The sequence below is a fragment of the Hetaerina americana genome, unplaced genomic scaffold, assembly GCF_022747635.1.
Source record: "Hetaerina americana unplaced genomic scaffold, ioHetAmer1.1.p SCAF_84, whole genome shotgun sequence".
In the NCBI taxonomy this organism is placed as follows: Eukaryota; Metazoa; Arthropoda; class Insecta; order Odonata; family Calopterygidae; genus Hetaerina; species Hetaerina americana.
In genome coordinates this window covers 24,309-42,826 of record NW_027287472.1, presented here as the reverse complement: position 1 = coordinate 42,826, position 18,518 = coordinate 24,309, and the positions used below count along the sequence as shown (strand labels likewise).

The 18,518-nt window shown below is 35.5% G+C and overlaps 1 protein-coding gene across 1 annotated transcript in view; it reads left to right on the top strand.

Moving 5' to 3' along the window:
* LOC139698379 (carbonic anhydrase 2-like) overlaps nt 1–16,521 on the top strand; it is a 38,668-nt gene extending 22,147 nt beyond the window's left edge. Inside the window, exons 2-7 of the mRNA XM_071597271.1 lie at nt 4,518–4,715; nt 8,083–8,219; nt 12,305–12,400; nt 14,164–14,278; nt 14,717–14,823; nt 15,778–16,521. Of these exons, the coding sequence (XP_071453372.1) occupies nt 4,518–4,715; nt 8,083–8,219; nt 12,305–12,400; nt 14,164–14,278; nt 14,717–14,823; nt 15,778–15,948 (824 nt within the window). The 3' untranslated portion in view covers nt 15,949–16,521. The remainder of the gene's footprint in view (nt 1–4,517; nt 4,716–8,082; nt 8,220–12,304; nt 12,401–14,163; nt 14,279–14,716; nt 14,824–15,777) is intronic.
* The last annotated feature ends 1,997 nt before the right edge of the window (nt 16,522–18,518 follow it).

The window sequence follows — 18,518 nt, the reverse complement described above, 5'->3', positions numbered from 1 at the left end:
ATACTAAGGTCGCGAGGGTGTAAAGCGTGGTAAAGCCTGCAATATGTTCTGGTATGCAATCACCACAACTTTATAAAAATGTGTTACTTTTATTTTTTTCTAGTAGCCAGTTGGACAAGCAGGAGTAACTTTGCGAAGTTTTTCCGGAATCGTTTTAAAAGCCTCAGTAGATTTCCACACCAGGCGCGTTCGCATCCCGCAAGACAGTTCTTATCGGGCAAGGATTCCCATGTCCGGCTGTCTAGCTTGCAGTATAATCCTTTTTTAATCACCAAGGAACTTTTATTTTACTTTATTACTTTATTTTGCTGTGATTTCAACTTAAAAATAATTTTTCACCTAGGCACTGGCCGAAAGAAGGAAATGGAAATGCATGTTCACATTGAATTTAGTAAAATATACAAAGTTGGGGAAAATGTTCATATCGGAGAGAACATTTGAAATATAATCTTTATCTCTTCTTAGCTTTCCCTTGCAGTTTGTTTGTTTTTGTATGCAAAGAGCTACAGTATATAATCGAGTTTTGAGAAGAAGAAATAACGTTAAATACAATGTTACGTTTTTTTGAGCTAACAATTTGTTGAAGACACATTAGATTTTTGTCGTAGGGATCATGCAGTGGATGGATCGAAATACCTTAGAATTCTTCTTCCTCGGGCGTTACAACCCTCTGTGGATGTTTACGTCTACCGAAGTATTTTGTCATCTTGCTCTGTCTCTTGCTAGCTTCACCCAATAGTTAAAGCCAGTTTGCAAATACGAGATGGCATCAACTTTCCCTTTTTCTTGGGTTTACCTCCGACTCTACGCCGTGCTGTATCTATTCGGAATTGTTTTTCCAATCTTTGCCAAGCTGTATTTATTCAGAATAGTTTTGCCAATCTTTTGTCACCCAGGCGTACTACATATTCGGCGAATCGTTTGCAAATTTATAAAGTGCGCTATATTTTCAATCCTCGAGACATAATTGACTTATATGTAGGTTCATTTGGGCCATATTTTCTTTTTCATAGCATTCTCATCTGCATCATCTTGATTATTCATCTCCCCCTTCCTACTTTGTTAGTCCACCAATGCTTTGGAATCTTTTTTCGATAATTGCCAGGCTTTCCATATTATGATATGGCTATGCTGATAGTCCATATCTGAAACCCGTGTATCACCGTCCGTGTTATTACTGTCATACGAATTATCAGTCAGTAGAACTCATTCAGATTATTGGGACTTGATAATATTTTAATTGCCTACTGACATTTGTTGCCTGCCTGTATTCTCTCTTTTATTTCACATGATAATACTTGATTATCGAAGATGAAATAAAAACTCTCTGTTAACCTCTTTGTGTATTTTTACATTGACATTTGATGCCTCTATTTGAAGATAATAACAGGGTCTCGGTGTTTGGAACGTGTCGGCAGGCAGAATAAGCCATTGAGATTGTCAGGGTAGGATATACAACTCTAACCCAGATCTCCTTTTCACTATGAGAAAATAGCTTTCCATATGTCTCTCTCCCCTATCATCCCACTCTTTCAGCTCTTCTGTGGGATAACATAGTGTATTTCATTTTGATATGAAGCAATTCCACAAAGTTACTATGGATACAATTAACCAGATTTCCATATGTGATTGCTGTGGCTCCCGCTTCATTGAGAAACGCATTAGCGTTCAAAGTGTTATACGTAATAGCCTCCGAATGAAACTAAATATAGGTGGTGATATAAAAAATGTTTTAGGTGACGACCCTGACAGAATTCGTTACTTTTTAATTTTAATGAAGGAAGCAGACATATTCCACTTAATGTGAATTTCAAACAGTTGAGTTACTCAGGACATCGTTGCATCTTGGTAATTTTTACTTGTAGTCATCCAATTATAAGAAAATAGTAATAAAAGCTATGAATAATGCTTTAGAAGATACAAAATATTCTATTAGGCTGTCGACGCACCTCTAAAAAATTAAAACCCCAATCTGCAAAACCAGCATTCCAATGAGGCTTATAATTTTAGTTATTCGTACTTAGACGTGATGAAAAGGCTTGCGTGTGCCATTCGCCCCTAGAACTGCACTTGTGATAGCTAATATAATTGCTCCTGGTAGTGTCATCCATGCCAGGTAGGTCGAAGGGTAGAAGACAGAGAAAAACTAGTCCGCTCAGAGTCTATTCCGTAGTGAGGCGGCTGCAAAATACGTCTGTTCCCATTGGGGAAACCTTATCAGTGATGGTGTCGCGCTATAAACACTGTTGAGGAAGGCAACGGGAAACCACTGCAATTATTGTTTCCACGATATAACTGGTCGGAAAAAAAGAGATCGTGAATCCTGGTAACCGCGGGACTAGGCGCACCGGGCCGGGTGTCGTGCCTCTACGGTAAGGCCTTCGCGGTCGTCCTAACTCGAAATCCTTGCTCATCCTTGCGGAAAGCAGAAGAAAAGAAGACCCAGAAGACGGTCGTCATGTTTGGTATGTGAAATGTAAGGTCGATGAAATATCTTGGATTTAATATATTTAGAAAGAGCGTCATCAACTGACGCAGTTTCTAGGGTGAGGAGGTAAATTTTCATCATAATTTAGATGCTGTGAAACTCAGTTTAAAATCCGAAAGGAATTTGAGGGTACCTGAGTAGTGTGCCAATGTGGCATCTTGTAGGTTTAACTAGAGTAAAGTGGAAGTAGTATCTACAAAATTGTAATAAATATTAAAAAAAGGCGGGTAAATAAAACGGTTGGAGGAAGGTGGGTTGAACTTAAGAAGAGGATAGAAAGAGTAGCTCAGGAAACCTTAGGAATGGTAGAGAATAAAAAAGTTGTGAAGACATGGGTCACGGGAAAGATATTTGAGAGGGTCGGTGAAAGAAGAAAATTGAATAAATAAACCCGGAAATCGGGAGGAGAATGTACAAAGAGCCAAGTAATAAACTAAGGCATGAAAAAAATGCCAAAAAATGTGGTGTAAAGTTCAGTTCAAGTAAATGGAGAAATTACAGAGGCGAAGTAAAGTAGACGCGTTTTATAAAAAGGTAAGGGAATTTCCATGATGTAGCATGGGAAAAACTATACCTACGTATTGACATAGGACAGTGAAGTTATTCATAAAGTCAGATGAGATTCTTTGACGGTGGAAAGAATCCGCAGAAGAGCTTTATGGTAAAGTAAGGTCGGTCAGTTTAGAAATAAAAATGCGACGTGGACGAGGATGGTCTGGGCCCAGGAATACTACGCAGATAGCGAGATAGAAAAAGAGCTAAGGGGGATGAAGTCGAACAAGGCTGTAGGAGTAGCTAAGAATTACTAAAGAGTTTAGCGAATAATGGAAGGAAAGGATTCTTTGAACTTGTACCCAGTATAAATGAGGAAGGAATATGTCCAAAATATTTCCGTGGCTCAATTTGGATCCCAATCCCGATTAAGTATGAAGTAGCTGCCTCTGGAAACTGCAGGATGTAAAGTGTAATTTCATGTACAGCAAAGGTAGTTTTTTTAATAATCATCAATAGAAGGTTACCAACTACCTAAAAGAGGATCATTTTGGCTTCAAAAGGGGGAGAAGATCACCTGATCCCATTACCGAGATGAGAACATTACAAGTAATAGAAAGGAACATCGAATACAATCAACATGTCTCTGTGGGGTTTGTAGATTTTGAGGAGTCTTACCATGTACAGTGGGCAAATATACGGATTATGAGAGTGGATTGGAGAGATAGGCATCTTATTATAAACGTGTACATTAATTGGGCGGCACAGATGAGGGTGAACGGGAAGGGCACTGATTGTCAAGAGACTGAGATAGGGTTTCCGATTATCGCTGGTAGTTTTCAACATACCCCTCTACCCGCCTCCTTTCATTACCATAGAGGTATATAGTATACTTCTCCAGAAGCAACTAATGACTTTAGATGATAACAATATTCATCGTAGCTGGTCGTGTTTATTTTTAAAGTTTATTTGTTTTTGTGGTAATAGTACAAAATTTTAAATCAATCCATATTTTTAGATCAATGGAAACGCTAGAATGGTTAGGAAAATTACAAGCTATCGACCCAAGATTTTTACTGTATATGTTTAGGATAAGGAAAAATAAATTTCACCATTCGTACAAATTAGCCCGTCAAACAATTTACGAGCTTAGACATTTTCTTTGAAAAGAAAAAAATCCACATAGAAATTGCCAACATGATTTGGAGGATGAATAAAATGATCCAACAACATAGACACTATGGAAGTTTACTTAATATGGCATGAACAGGAATATCATGTGCACAGCTTCCATCTTAAAATTAAATACAACTGTGTCAGGTAAAACACAGCGGAATACGTTTATTTCATTTTATCATCTAACAATTGGGCGTTTCCATCTATCTTAAAGGTCATAGATTGCATCAAAATAGTTGGACTGATTATTTCAGCAATTTTTTTTCTTCTGAATGTAAGATTTGGGATAAGAAGTTTGATCTATTTTTCGTCTTCCCTATGCTCCGCTGTCAGTGACTGAGCACCTCCTCCTCTCCACCAGGTCCGTCCACATGGCACGCCAACTGGCCGGTCGCGGCCACGGGCAAGAGGCAGTCCCCCGTGGACATCGAGACGAAGAGCGTCAGCGCTGATCCCGACCTCGAACAGACGCCGATCTCCTTCGCGGCGCATGAAGATGCCCCCAAGCGCCGCGCCACCATCTCCAACACTGGCCACGGATGGAAGGTTGAGTGGGACGGTTAGTCAGTTGATTTGTTCACTCGTGGGTTGCCTCGCCTGTTTTCTAACTGAATTTAATTTATTGCAAGGATGACCTACAATAGCGCTGATTCGAAATTTTTTCCAGAAAAGGGGCATCTTTGAGAAATTTTGGTGCTAGTGCACAGTTGTCCTTTTTAAATATTTATCCTTCGAAGACAAAAAAAATTAGGCATCGCTGGCTTCCATTATCCCTTGGTTCCACTACTAGAGTCTTTCAACATTCAAGGGCTTAGATTCTATAAAAATAATGAATGAATTAGTTTTAAACCCCAATATGTGAATTCGCAAAACCGCTGAGCTTTTATACCGGGTCTAACTTTATTTCTCCTATGATACCATTTTTTGCACTCAAAATTTTCTCCTGTCAGAGCTGAAACGACGTTTCGGCTTTTAATGGTCTTATGTTGATCAACGTTAACAGCACGTCGAATATTTTTATGCGCATCTCACTTTTCAATTTGATTTGGCTAATTAAGTTAACCTTCAATTAAAATGGAGAACCTGTTTACTTAAATTTTTGGGTGCTTTCAATTTTCCAACTAAGTACACATAATCTTATTCGTGATTCGTAAACTTGTTCGCGTAAAACCTTGAAAGATTACTCTTTCTTATCGTTAATCATTTCAATGTCAAAATTTAGGACAGAATTCTTTGTTTTGCCTCATATTTTGAGTCATTTAACTTTTTAAGGGAAAGGACTCCAATTATTTTTTTTTCAAACTAACTTATTGACCTCGTATAGTCCTTTTATTTCGCATCTTTGTTAATTTATTGTAGGTAATAATTATCCCTTTCGATTTAATTGAGAAGCGGTTTTACGGGAATGATACTTTTGCATTGGTGTCTGAAATGGTAATAGCTCATCGTTATAAATTACAAGGATTATTTCAATACGCAATAATCACTCCTGCCCATTGAATTAACCATGTTTTATGGTGATTGACTTAAATTGTGGTTCATTTGAGCTGATTTGAATTTCAGCCTATGAAAATTTTTAATGATGCTAATGGTTTATGAATGGTACTTTTTATTACAATCCTGCGACATTTGTAGCTTTTTTAGCCCCCATCTTCGAACCTTCTCTCGAAAGTATCACAGTATAAATCACTCAAATTTCTCTCCGAAATGCAACGAAAGTTGCTTCTTAATCAATCCTCGATGTTATGCGATCTCCTCCACGCCTGTGTATACCGTGTTGCATAAGCATTACTTATTCCTGTCTCTGTTATGGTGCGTTAGGCAATGGTCACCTTATTTAACAGTTCGCGATTGAATTGGCTATAAATTTTCTGAGATCCGAATATTTTGAATGAAGAAAATATCATTTAGAGAATACTAAAACCAAAGTTTCAAAAAAAGTGAATATTCGTCAAACGCGAATATTACATTCAACAATTGTGCCTTGTAGCGTTGAATGAATCATTAATGTGTTGGAAAAAAATAGAATTGCGTTCTAAAATCAGATATTATGCAACTTGAATGCAGTTCAGTTCAACAATAACCACATAGTTTGCTCACATTGAAAAAATAAGATGATACACATTGCATCAAGTAGTGATATAAATCAGTATTGCATAAATAAAAATATTAAATAATAAAATGAAAGTGGCATATACTTTTGCGCCAATTTTGCATTCAATTTTATAGTCCACCCTTTATCCCTGCGAAATGCTATTGCATTTAAATGTGGCGTTTTTTTCTTTCACTACGGTCAATACTAGGAGACATGTTTTAAAATTATTTTAGATCTGAAAAATATATAGCCCATTAAAAATTTATTGATTTTCATCAGCAACAAATCTATCAATCGACATTGGAAATGCCAGATTAGTTGCATCATTGATGCCTAGTACAAATGGCATTGAGTAGTGGTAGCAACAATTGTTTTCTCTCTCTAAGAGATTACACATTAATATTCTCATTGCTTTTATCCACCACTAGAGTTATTTTATTTCAAATTTAAATGTCATGCTAATAATGAAGCTGAACTTTCTTGTGTAATATTAGATAATGCAGTCAGCTTACCAGCTCACCTTACTTACGGACAAGATCAATGCCCTATTATTTTTCTTTGCACTATTATGTTTCTCTTTACAACTTCTCTTCTCTCTAACTTTTTGGATGTGTATTTAGAAGTACAGTGGATAACACAATAATTAAGGCAAAACACTTTCAATGCATGAGATAAAATGCTCTATCTGATTCTACAAGTCATAGGCAAAGCCAGTGATTCGCTTCTCTATAGCATTCTCCTTCTCATCATGATGACTGGGTGCTACAGGAAGGAAGGGGCTTACTCCTCTTGGGAATATCTCAATAGGTGCTGACCATATGCAGGACTTCTTGTAATTTTATTTTGTTATTCAGCCTTAGTAAAATAAACCAGTGAGTTTTAAGTGCATTGCATCATTGGGTTTAGAAGTCATTTTCAATAGAGGTAAACCCAAGTGGTAAGATATTAGTATTGTGGCTCTGACATATTTTTTTATGATTGTAGTTGAATGTTAATTCTTACATGACAAAAAACTGAAAAACTCATCTCCAGGTTGATGGTATAATATAAACTTAATATCACAGGATAATTTGTAATTGGGCATTGGTGAATTTGGTGAAATATTTAAAGCTTAGAGAAATTAACCTTTATTTGTAAACTTTTAAGATCAAAATGTTAGTGAAAATAGCAATTACATAAATTTGAAATGGAAAATGGGTTTAACAAAGCTTGTTATAGATTTGAGTGCCATATAAAGTTGAACCCACAATGTGAAGTCATGTTTAACAATATTTGACTGTAATCATGGTGTAATCACAAACATTATTCATTGACTTTAATGTTGACATTCCTAGGAATTGCTCTTAAAATTTTGTCCATTATGGATGCCAATTTTTCATCATTTATGATATTTTTTTGGGAAAAGCAAGATATTTGTCTCTGCATTTTTATTATTATGAACCTTCTCCTTTGATTTATCCCCCAGTATTTCTTAGTAATTGTGAGAACATAAAAGATGCCAGATATATCAGATGAATTACGGGGTTTGTATCATGGGATAATACAAATTGGTTATGACAAAATTAAAAGGATGATTTGCTTTAGTCTCTTCAAACCATGAATTAAAAAGCAGTTTTGTTTTCAAAAGCAATATTTATCAGTTTCCTCCACTGCTTAGATGAAGTTAACCCATTTTTGTACTCATACCTTTGAGGCAGCCATTTCAGTCATATATTTATATTTTCTGATGAAATTATCCTTAGGGTTAACCATTGTAAAGATAATGTCAAACTCGATATTTCTAAAGAATTCATGTAATAATGATTCTCATGCTTGTTATTCATTTCTGCAGCACATCCCACTGCAGAACTGAGCGGAGGTCCGTTGGGAGAATCCACGTACATGCTTGAGCAGTTCCACTGTCACTGGGGTCGTGACTCTACAATGGGTTCAGAGCATACAGTTGATGGAGTACCTTATGCTGGAGAGGTAAGCAGTGAAGTTTAGATAATTTTTTAAAGTATTTTTTCAAAAAAATATCAAAGATAGTTTTTTTCATTGTGGGTAGTTGACCATTTAAGGTAGATTTTGGATGAATGAATATTGATTATTGTCACATTTCATGACTTCATCTAATAAGATGCACCCTAACATCCCACACTAATAAGTTCTTCAATTCTACATACTTTATTTTCTCTTCATTCCGTACAACTCTTTTCTGCCTTTCCTTTTCCTCACCCTACCACACCTGCCTTACAGATGCCATCTATCAGCCTTCAACATTTCATCCACAACTAAAATGCTCTGCCTTTCATGACTCCTTTGGAGTTCTCCTCACAATCCTTTCTCATCTCCCCATGCCTAATACTTCTCCATTTGTTTTCCTTTACATCCAATTTATCTTTTCCATCCTTCTCAAATCTGTTTTCTTCTCAATCTTTCTTCTCAATTCTTTTTCATCCATCTCACTCAAATTTTTCAAGTCAACAATCTAACAATATCTTCTTGCTCCAACTAACATGTTTTCACGTGATAAAAAACCACACTCTATATCACAGTTGTCACTATTATTTTCTTAACATTCTTTCTCAAACTTCCCAGTCATCAATTCTTTCCTCCTTGTGAAAACTTCTTTTCCTACTACTTTAACCATTCTGGTCCAAAACACTGCTAGTATTTTGATACAATATAATATATTATACACTGTTTAACCTGCTCTAGTTAATCCCCTACAGTTTAAATGTTTTCTTCATAAACTTTGTTTGGTTTGTATTTATTTTCATCCCATACCTATCCCACAGTTTTCTAATACACTCAGCAATGATTGAAATTCTTAAACGACTGCCTAGCTAAAGCTTGATCATTGCAAACCTTACTGATTTTATGGATTCCCAATTGACTTTCATTCTAATCTTCAGTTCTTCCTCTGCTTCTTTTACCATATACTCCATGCACAGAGTCTGTCCCAAAAATACGTACAATAAATCCAGAATAAAAATTTATTTCAGAGTACAAAATACTAAAATTCTTAAAAACAGCACCCTCATGCATCAACACATTGATGCCAGCACCTCTGCCAGTTAGGGTACAATCCCTGGAAGTTGTTGGTGGGAACCTCATTCCAGCACCTCATCAAAACCTCTTTGACATTATCAATCATTCCAAAATGCTTGCCTTTAAGTTCATTTTTATTCTTCGGAACAAAAAGATGCCTGTTGGTACCACATTGGGGCTGTAGGGCAGGCTGGGGCAGTGTTGGCAACTTGTGCTTGGCCAGGCAATCAGTTATGAGTTCTGATCTTTCGATAGCACCTTGGGCACCATCTAGGCCCACACCTTTCTCATGACTAAATCTTCTGCATGAATGCATTGCACTGAACATGTCACTTATATTTTGTACATTTTCATTGCGCTGTGTCATTGACGGATGTCCAGGGAATTCTTCATCTTCAGCCTCCTCTTCACTATCCCAGAACATCTTGTGCCAGCAGAAAACTATTTCTTGAGACATTGCTTCATCTCTATAAGCTTCCTCAAACATCATCATGGTCTCCCAATTTGATTTTCTAAGCTTAAAACAAAATGTTATCGTGTATTTTACTCCATGGAATGTTGTTTTTTTTTAATAGAGGGAAGGGAAAATGCTCTTTACGCACGCACTTACACCACACACAAGGATAAGTACGACATTGGGCTTGGTCTGGTCTCGAAGTCACCCAAGGGTGAATAACCACAGGTTCCTGGATGTATCAGAATGCAGCCGGAGTATGCCTCGGCGACCCATACCAAGTAAAAAACTACCCTCTTCACATCCAAGCCTAATCCCCAGCGGAACTTCCGTCAGGCATTACTTTGCGGGGAGGCCATAGCTATTGCTAGCTCTTTCATCTGTTCATGGAATGTATCATCATGCATTCGTGATGCAACCCTTGAACAGGGGTCCAGTTTAGCAGTGATCTGCATACTGTAGTGGCCCAAAGATATCTGATGCAAGTCACGTTGTTTTCCTAAGACCTCCCACCACCTCTCCTGTCACAAATTGCCCTACACCAGCCATCTGTGTCGTCATTCTACTTATTTTTGGGACAGACCCTGTATGTATTGAAAAGCATAGGTGAAATAGGGATTTATTACTCTTACTGCTTCCTTACATCTCACTCCTCTTTCTAAAACTATCCATCTCAACTCTCCATCCTCCACATACACCTGAGCACTCTGAGATAGGTTGCTGATAAGATCTCTCAAATCTACTCCTATTTTATCTAATACATCCAATTTACTCCATGAAATGCCTAAAAATCTAAAAAACAAGTAAATTCATCCTGATTGTACCCTACATATGTTCCTTTCTATAAGTGACCTCATTTATGCTATGGCATCAGTTGTGCCTTTATTTTTCCTGAAGCCAATTTGATCGTATCTTCTCATCAATGATCCTAAGCACCATGTTAGCTGAGTTCGAAATCAAACTTATTGCCCTATAGCCCACACATGTTTTTTTCCATTTTTTTGGGATAGGAACTGATATCGATCAAAATTAATCTTCCAGCAAAATCATTCCCTAATAAATGCTATGATTAAGCCCATCTTCCTCCATTCTTCTTTTGTCCTAAAAACTTCCTACCTCATTTTATCATTTATCCCTTTCATTTGTACTTTCTTCCTCCTAATCCTGTGTTTACATTCTTCTGTTTCCTTCTTTCATCTATCTTCATAATTATGATGCCTGTAATCCATGGCTTACTTGTACATACTTATCCTATTAATGGTACCTATAATGTTTTTGCAGCTTTCAATATCCCTTTTTTGATGAGTTCCCATCTTCATTTATTACACCCATCTCTCTGTCTTCTCATTTGATGCTGCTGATTCTGCTTTGCAAGGAATTGACACTATTTTGCCGAATCGACAAAGACATAGAAAACTTCTTTGGAATTAAAATTTTCTTAAATCAAAAGTTAAGCATGAATTCTGAAATGCCAAATTATCCAAATTTGTGATTGCAATCACCTCTTTATGGAATTCTGCAAAACGGAGTCAGAATATGTGCTCATATTGCAGGTATTCTAAATTAATTAGAAAATTGTTGGTAAGGTATCTTTTATTGGTCTCTTAGATTGCAATTGATATGATAAAGATTCACTGTCCACTAAGCACTGCCAAATCAGAGTAAGGTAATTTATATCAATAGTGAAATAAAAAATGTCATGGTAGAAAAATCATTTGCTTTGATATTCGAACTCAAATCCCCTTAATGTCCACCTTTGTGCTTCAATCAATTAAACTATTGAGATGGACTCTTACATAGTGAATTTCTATTTCCAGGGATCTGAGTCCTCATCAAGACAAATTATTTTACACTATGAAATTTCTACATTTTGATACTCATCAGCAGTTGACTCTACTAAAGTAACTTTCACACCATATTCTGCAGTTTCTTGGTTTAAATAATTTTCACTCAGTAAAAGTGGTCCCCTAACAATTTTCAAAAATTTTCTTCCCATGTAAGACCACTTAAAAGAAGCATTAAAGAGTTCTCCAAGCTCCATTTGAACATATGAAAAGATGATAAGAGTTTAAAAAATGCTATAAAGTTAATTAATACTCTTGTTACAAGGTCCTAAAAAGTTCTCAGCAATTATGAAATATCTTGATGGTGAACTTCATATGAAATTTATATAAATCCATATTCTTGTATTGTGATCATAGATGAATAGAAAAATTGCGAAATATTAAAGATTATTTCTTTGATTTTCATGTCTGTATGCTGTGCAGTTTGCACACATGTAAAAAATATCATTCAGTGTTTCAGAAATCATCAATGAACTTGACAGTGGAGAGCATACGACTTTAAATCCATATCACCTGAATCGATAATATTTTTGGGATCTCTCATTCATATATCTAATCACATGTTCAGAAGACTATCTTGCAACAAGACTAATTTGAAGTAGCTAAATTTGTATTGTTTGACTAATGTCATTTTCATTGCTTTTAATATTCTAATATGTATAAATGTTTCTGAGGACTCATATCTTTCCTTCTTTCTGTTATCTCCTAACTTCTCATATCAGCTTCACTTGGTGCACTGGAATAAATGCAACTACTCCAAATTTGCAGATGCAGCCTCCTGTGATAATGGCCTAGCTGTCTTGGGTGTATTTCTCAAAGTGAGTTCAATTGAACAACTTCCATTAATTCTTTACAATTCAAATCAGGTGGAATGGAAATATTTATTTTGATGGTTAGATTTACGTAAGACTTCTGGCATGAAAGCAAGAATTCTGTAACTGGCTGACAGTTCATCATAATTGTAATTAAAATTAGTCTAGATTTTCAGTTGGATTAATAATTTCAAATGTTTTAAAAGTGGTTAAAAGTATTATTATTAATTTATGGTGAATCGTTATTATTCAATGCCTTGTTTTTCCTCCCCAAAATAAGTCCTCTGCTATTGCCAGTGAAATGTCAATGATGTTAATGTCTATTGGTTGTTGAAATAGTAAGTTTAGAAAAATAAGCGTTAGAGGAGAGAGGCAGTTATGAGGGTTATCTTCCCTGTTTTTAATTCCAATGACTTAGTATCATATCATGCAAGTTTAAAATAAGCATATAGGCATATAGAGACATTAAAGCATCTCCATAATGATATTTTAGTATGAAGAAAATACAATTAGTAACTTGTAGTAGCATAGAAATGCCAGGACTTTCATTAGTACTATCCCTGTTAGGATATTCAAACTTATAAACACATGGTCTTTGAAGCACTGTGTCTCTGGTCTCAATTGTCTTAGTAATAGATCAAAACAGATTATGATAGATTCAAATATGGACAAAATCTATGGCATTATATCAATGCAATCTTTTTTATTCATTACCTCTTCATGAGTGAAAAATATACAAAGGGGGAAAAAACTTGATGAAATGTGCGTTTTATTGATCTCACAGATATCATATTCAAAACTACCTATCATGTCCTTAAAAAATGTTCTATAAGCTGAATAAGCAATAAAGTTACTCTCAGTTCTTAATTTATCCATTTATAATTCAATCAAGAGATATCCGTAATTACACAGAGGAAGCTATTATAAACTAGAGATCAGAGTCACTTTGTCAGGTGGAGTTTACTGTTGCCACACTTTGTACCGCCTGTGTTATTACAAGTGAGGGGGACGCAGTCTCACCACCAATCACTGCATTTACTTTAGGGGTCAGAGTTTTATTAGTAACTGGAAGCTTTATATATTAGAAAATTATCGCGTTCATACTGTCCATAAATGATATTAAAATGATTAAATGACTCTTAATGTCCCATCCGACGAACAGTGTACTCACTCAAAGTGCCCTGCACAAAGCTCCTCAAGTAGGGATTGGGACACCATTGGAAAACATCTGTTGTCACCAGGATTTCAACCTGGGCTCTAAGGGTGGGAAGCCAATACATTTGCCTCCGCACCATCCCCATCCTCTTGTTGTGGTCAGTCAGAATGGAGAAGAGTTCTACGAGGATATGTTTGAGGGACTAAAGTCCAGGGAAGTATGTTGTTCAAATGGAGAGGGTGCGTGATTTGATGTCTTGGGAAGGTTTGGGCATGCGAAAATAAAGGGGGATTACTTTATTTAGAAGGGACTCGGGGTAACCATGGTGGAGGAGTGTATTATGTAAATTGGTAAGGAAATTTGTTAAGGGAGTTTGACCTTTACCCCTGGCCCTTACAGTGACTTTTCATTATAAAACATCTAAAATTTTAGTGCCCACTCATGTCAATAAATGCAACATATTCATCTCATTTGATATTTTTTAATTCTTAATTATGTAGAAAAGTACTGAAGAAATCCACTAAATTAAGCTAATACTACCAGTCATAACTCTAAGTGATTTGCTGGCCCCATTTCCAGCATTCGTATTTTTATGTTGATGTTTATTCTTCAGATAGGGGAGGCACATCCAGAGTTTGAAAAGGTGATATCCTTACTTTCCAAAATTAAACATCGAGGAGAGAGTTTGGAGATAGAGGATCACATTGACCCAACCAAACTTCTACCAGGTGAGTTGCCTTCATAAGAAATGGACAGGGACATATTTAATGCCATAGGAACTAAAGATGATTCATACTTCTGGTCTTCATAGATTTTTAAAGTACTTCAATTCACTGGTTCCTTTAGATTTATTCCTATCTATTATAGATTCAGAGAGAAGTAAAGAAGCTACATGACTTAAATAATTCATTACCAATCAAAAAGGTGTCATTGTTTTTACCAATTAAAACTTGAGAAAATTCCTTGATTAATGAATAATTCATGCCGTTACAATCTATATATATTTTAAAATGCTATTAGTATTCAATTTCTTTAACTATAATACCTATTAATGCCTAGGCAGAGAATCAATCATTAATGGGTGCTTTCTAGTTGTATGCCCTCAGGTACATAAATCCTTTCTATGAAGTTTACCATTTCATTGTGTTATAAAAAATCTCTTTCAGATAATCTTGCATACTGGACATATCTGGGCTCATTAACAACACCTCCATGCTGTGAAAGTGTTACATGGATTGTCTTCAAAAAACCTATTGAAGTATCCGAAGAACAGGTATATTACAGTCATATCACCTTGTACTAACTTTTATTAATTGCATTCTTATTAGTTATGTATGCATACTCACCTGTGGGTATTCAGAGATTTTAGTAGAAGAGTTTTTTACAGACAAGTACATAAAAGTAAATGATCAGTTAAATATTGTTTGGTATTTATGGGTGGTTTTAATACATAATAATTAAAAATTATGCATATTAAAAATTTCCGAGCATCTTTTCATACTAAAATTCTAAGAAAATTATACAAAGCAGCTTACAATAGGCATTTTCCTGATGGAATTAGGAGAGCCATATTTGCCATTCCTCATAACTTTATCCATTAACCACTAAGTTAAATGATTTCAACACCAACCAAATCACCCTGCCAATAACTCAGTTCTCCCTTCAAATGAAATAGCCTCTGCTGCTATTCAATCAAAATAAGAGTTAAGAGGTGAAACCTTACTAAGAATTATGGAAGCATTAAATTCTGTAACGAGGCACAGTTCAGGTAGAAAACTATTAAATGAAAATTTTCTGTGGAATGGACTGATGTTCAAAATTAATGAATTTTAAAATGAGAATCTAACAGTGTTCTGCAGAGTTCTGTTGCCTCTTTCATGGAAGACAACAAATTTAAGATCTGCTGGAACTGTTAATTTCCCAATCTCAGGCAGCTGTCACTGGCTGATCCTGCTTAAAGCATATCTTGGCACAAAACATGCCCATCATAAATGAATCAAGTCAATCTAAAATAAGACCATAAAAAGCCATTGATCATCAAGAAATAAGATCTTAATGACAAATTTTGCTTTATTGAATTGACACTTTTATCATTTGCTGTAATGTATCATATTTTAATAATGCTTAATTTTAGTCCATATATATCATCCATATCATAAAATGGCTAATATGAACCTGAATTTTTCTTTCGTCTTACATAATTATCAATTGGAATATGGTAATGAAGCTACAAGAATGTAGAACTTTGCTCTGTCACTGCCCTGGAGAAATAATCCCCGAGGAAACAGCCAAGGAAGAAAATGAAACAAACGAAGTCATCACAGGTCATCTACTTGAAAATTTCCGTCCTACAGTTCCCATTGGAGACAGACAACTTCGTGAATGTGGTTGTTCATGATAATCTATAGGCATCATAACATGTATGAATGAATGAGTATTTAGTTATTAAAATGACTTGCTGATCTGTTGTAGACTTAAAATGTTCGTGGAAAATTGCCTTATATCTGATGCAGCGGAGATTATAGTTGTACATTAATCATAAAATATTTAATGCACCCAAAATGTTTCCCTGGATAATGAACAAATGTTATACAACTTCACCTATCCATATTTTTTAATGCATTGTAAAAAAATAATTTAATATTTTTATATGGATTATTTCAATGTTATAAGAATGTATGGTGATAAAATTACAAATGCAAGGGTCCAAAATATATATAAAATTTATTTTTATTTCAAATTTATAATATTAAATGTGGACATATGATATTTGGCGTGAACATTGTTTTTGTGTTCTGCACTGTCATCATGGAAGTGGAATAAAAATCAGAGCATTACAAATTGTGTGAATCATAATACATATTAATTTGCCATTAAATACTTCAAAAAGCTGTAGATCTTAATTATGGACAAATGAAAAATAAAACATCTGCAAAGGCTTTCATGTAAAAATATGTACCTTCAGATTTTCATTAAAAAGTTAATTTCGGAAAGCTCTCTTTAGAGTATACATAGAATATAATAGGCACAGGGAAAGGAACTTGCCCCTCTACCCTGAGGTGAGAATTTCACACACTGTCAGGCTTATGGCTGGGAGAACTCTACCATCTCCTATCAAACCGACCTTGGGGTTATTTTGAAATACATATGCACATTTTGTAGATGATTCATTTTTAAGTTATAAAGATAACTTAGGAATAATATCATGCTTATTACATGGTGTTATTATTAGAGTTTGTCTGTTTATTCTTTAGTCTAGATTATGTTTCTGATGGACCCTATCTCTACACACTACTACACTCCTTTCCCCTCACTAACGTAAAATATGCTTAAACAATACATGGTACTAATCTATAATTTTTTAATTTGCTGAAGGGTGCATCAACATAAAATGATTTTTTCTCATTATATAGCTATGGACATAATTCAATTTTTGACATTCATCCTAGTGTAGATCTTGATTTATAATTAAGAATAGCCATTAATTAGAATAGCAATTGTTTCAATAACACTTTACATTTAGTTTTTCTACTGTCAGATTTTCGACCCTACTAAATAACTCCTAGACCCAACATAATCCTCACAACATTTTTCTGTACCTGCACTGCCTTCTTTACAAATACCAAATTCTGGGGTAATTTGCTATGGAGAAATACAAATTAATCTGATATGAAAAAAGGGGGTCCCATAACAAAAAAATCTTTGGAGATAGCCCTGTTGCAGTCTTGACTAGCATTTTGAACATATAGGGTGACAGACTTTAGCCACACATTGCTATTACCTCCCAGGTGGGAATAATGACTATAGCTGTGCATCATAAATGTTGTCTTTCCATTGTAAAATTAACAATTAACATTGAACATTTTCTCATCACGTCTAGGGACTAAGTCATTCATGAAAATCTAATTCCTGTACAATATTGGTGAATTGACCTCCCAAGACCTCTTACGGTTAGGAAAATATGCCTCTTTTTTGGGTTTAAAAAAAGCCCATATACTGAAAACCAAAAAGAAGTACCCTGAATCACTTATAAAGATGGATATTTCAAAATGTCAGCATCTTTGTTCAAAATATTGTTACACCCTCTCCAAATAGGAGAAACCTCATTATTTTAATCCCACTGAATTCAAAATAGTATCCTCTAATCCAAAGCTCAGAGCAATCCTCAGAAAAAGAACAGGATGTGCATGATATGTATGGATAAATCAAAATATTGTCATCTTCCATGCGATTCCTAGCCATGATTTAGTCCTGTGACTAGCAGCATATCATTCACTTTGTAAACTCCCCCATCATTAAGCTTTTAATGTGGGAATGCGGTGCTCCAGGGGGGAAGAATCCTGGGCTACTAACCAGGGGGTCTGAGTTTGATCCTGGGTGATGCCTATGGTTACCCTAAGCTCCACCCAAGGTGTGTGAATTTTTGGGTACCAGATCTTTCTGGGAAAAAAAAGGCCGCACAGGGAAATGAACTGGCCCTCAGACCCTGATGTGTGAATTTCACATGCTATTACGCGTTGGTTTGATAGGTGAGCTCTACCCTCACCTATCAAACCAACCTTTGGGTTGATAACTGTGGTTAGTTGGTATGCATTAATGTATTAAAAAATGTTGTGCATACATTATTAGGCATAGATATCATATTTCTGTTTTCCAATAATTGCAAAAAGACTCCATGTTCCCAAAAATATATACATATTCCTTACCTATTCACTCATTCAGTGGATTAGATAGACCAAAGGAAGTTCAAAGTTAGTCCTCTGCTGAGGCTGGATCCTCTAAGGGAAGGCAAATAATGGAAGGAACACTGGTAATCCTCAGAGGTAGGGACAGCAATAGGTATGGTTTTTAACCTCAAATGAAGTAGAAAAATCCACGAAAACTGTTTAAAATGTCAAGTTTCCACTTTCATATCTTGAAGTCTTGAGTCCATAACTGAAATGCTTCCAAGTGGATTCTGAAGGTGAA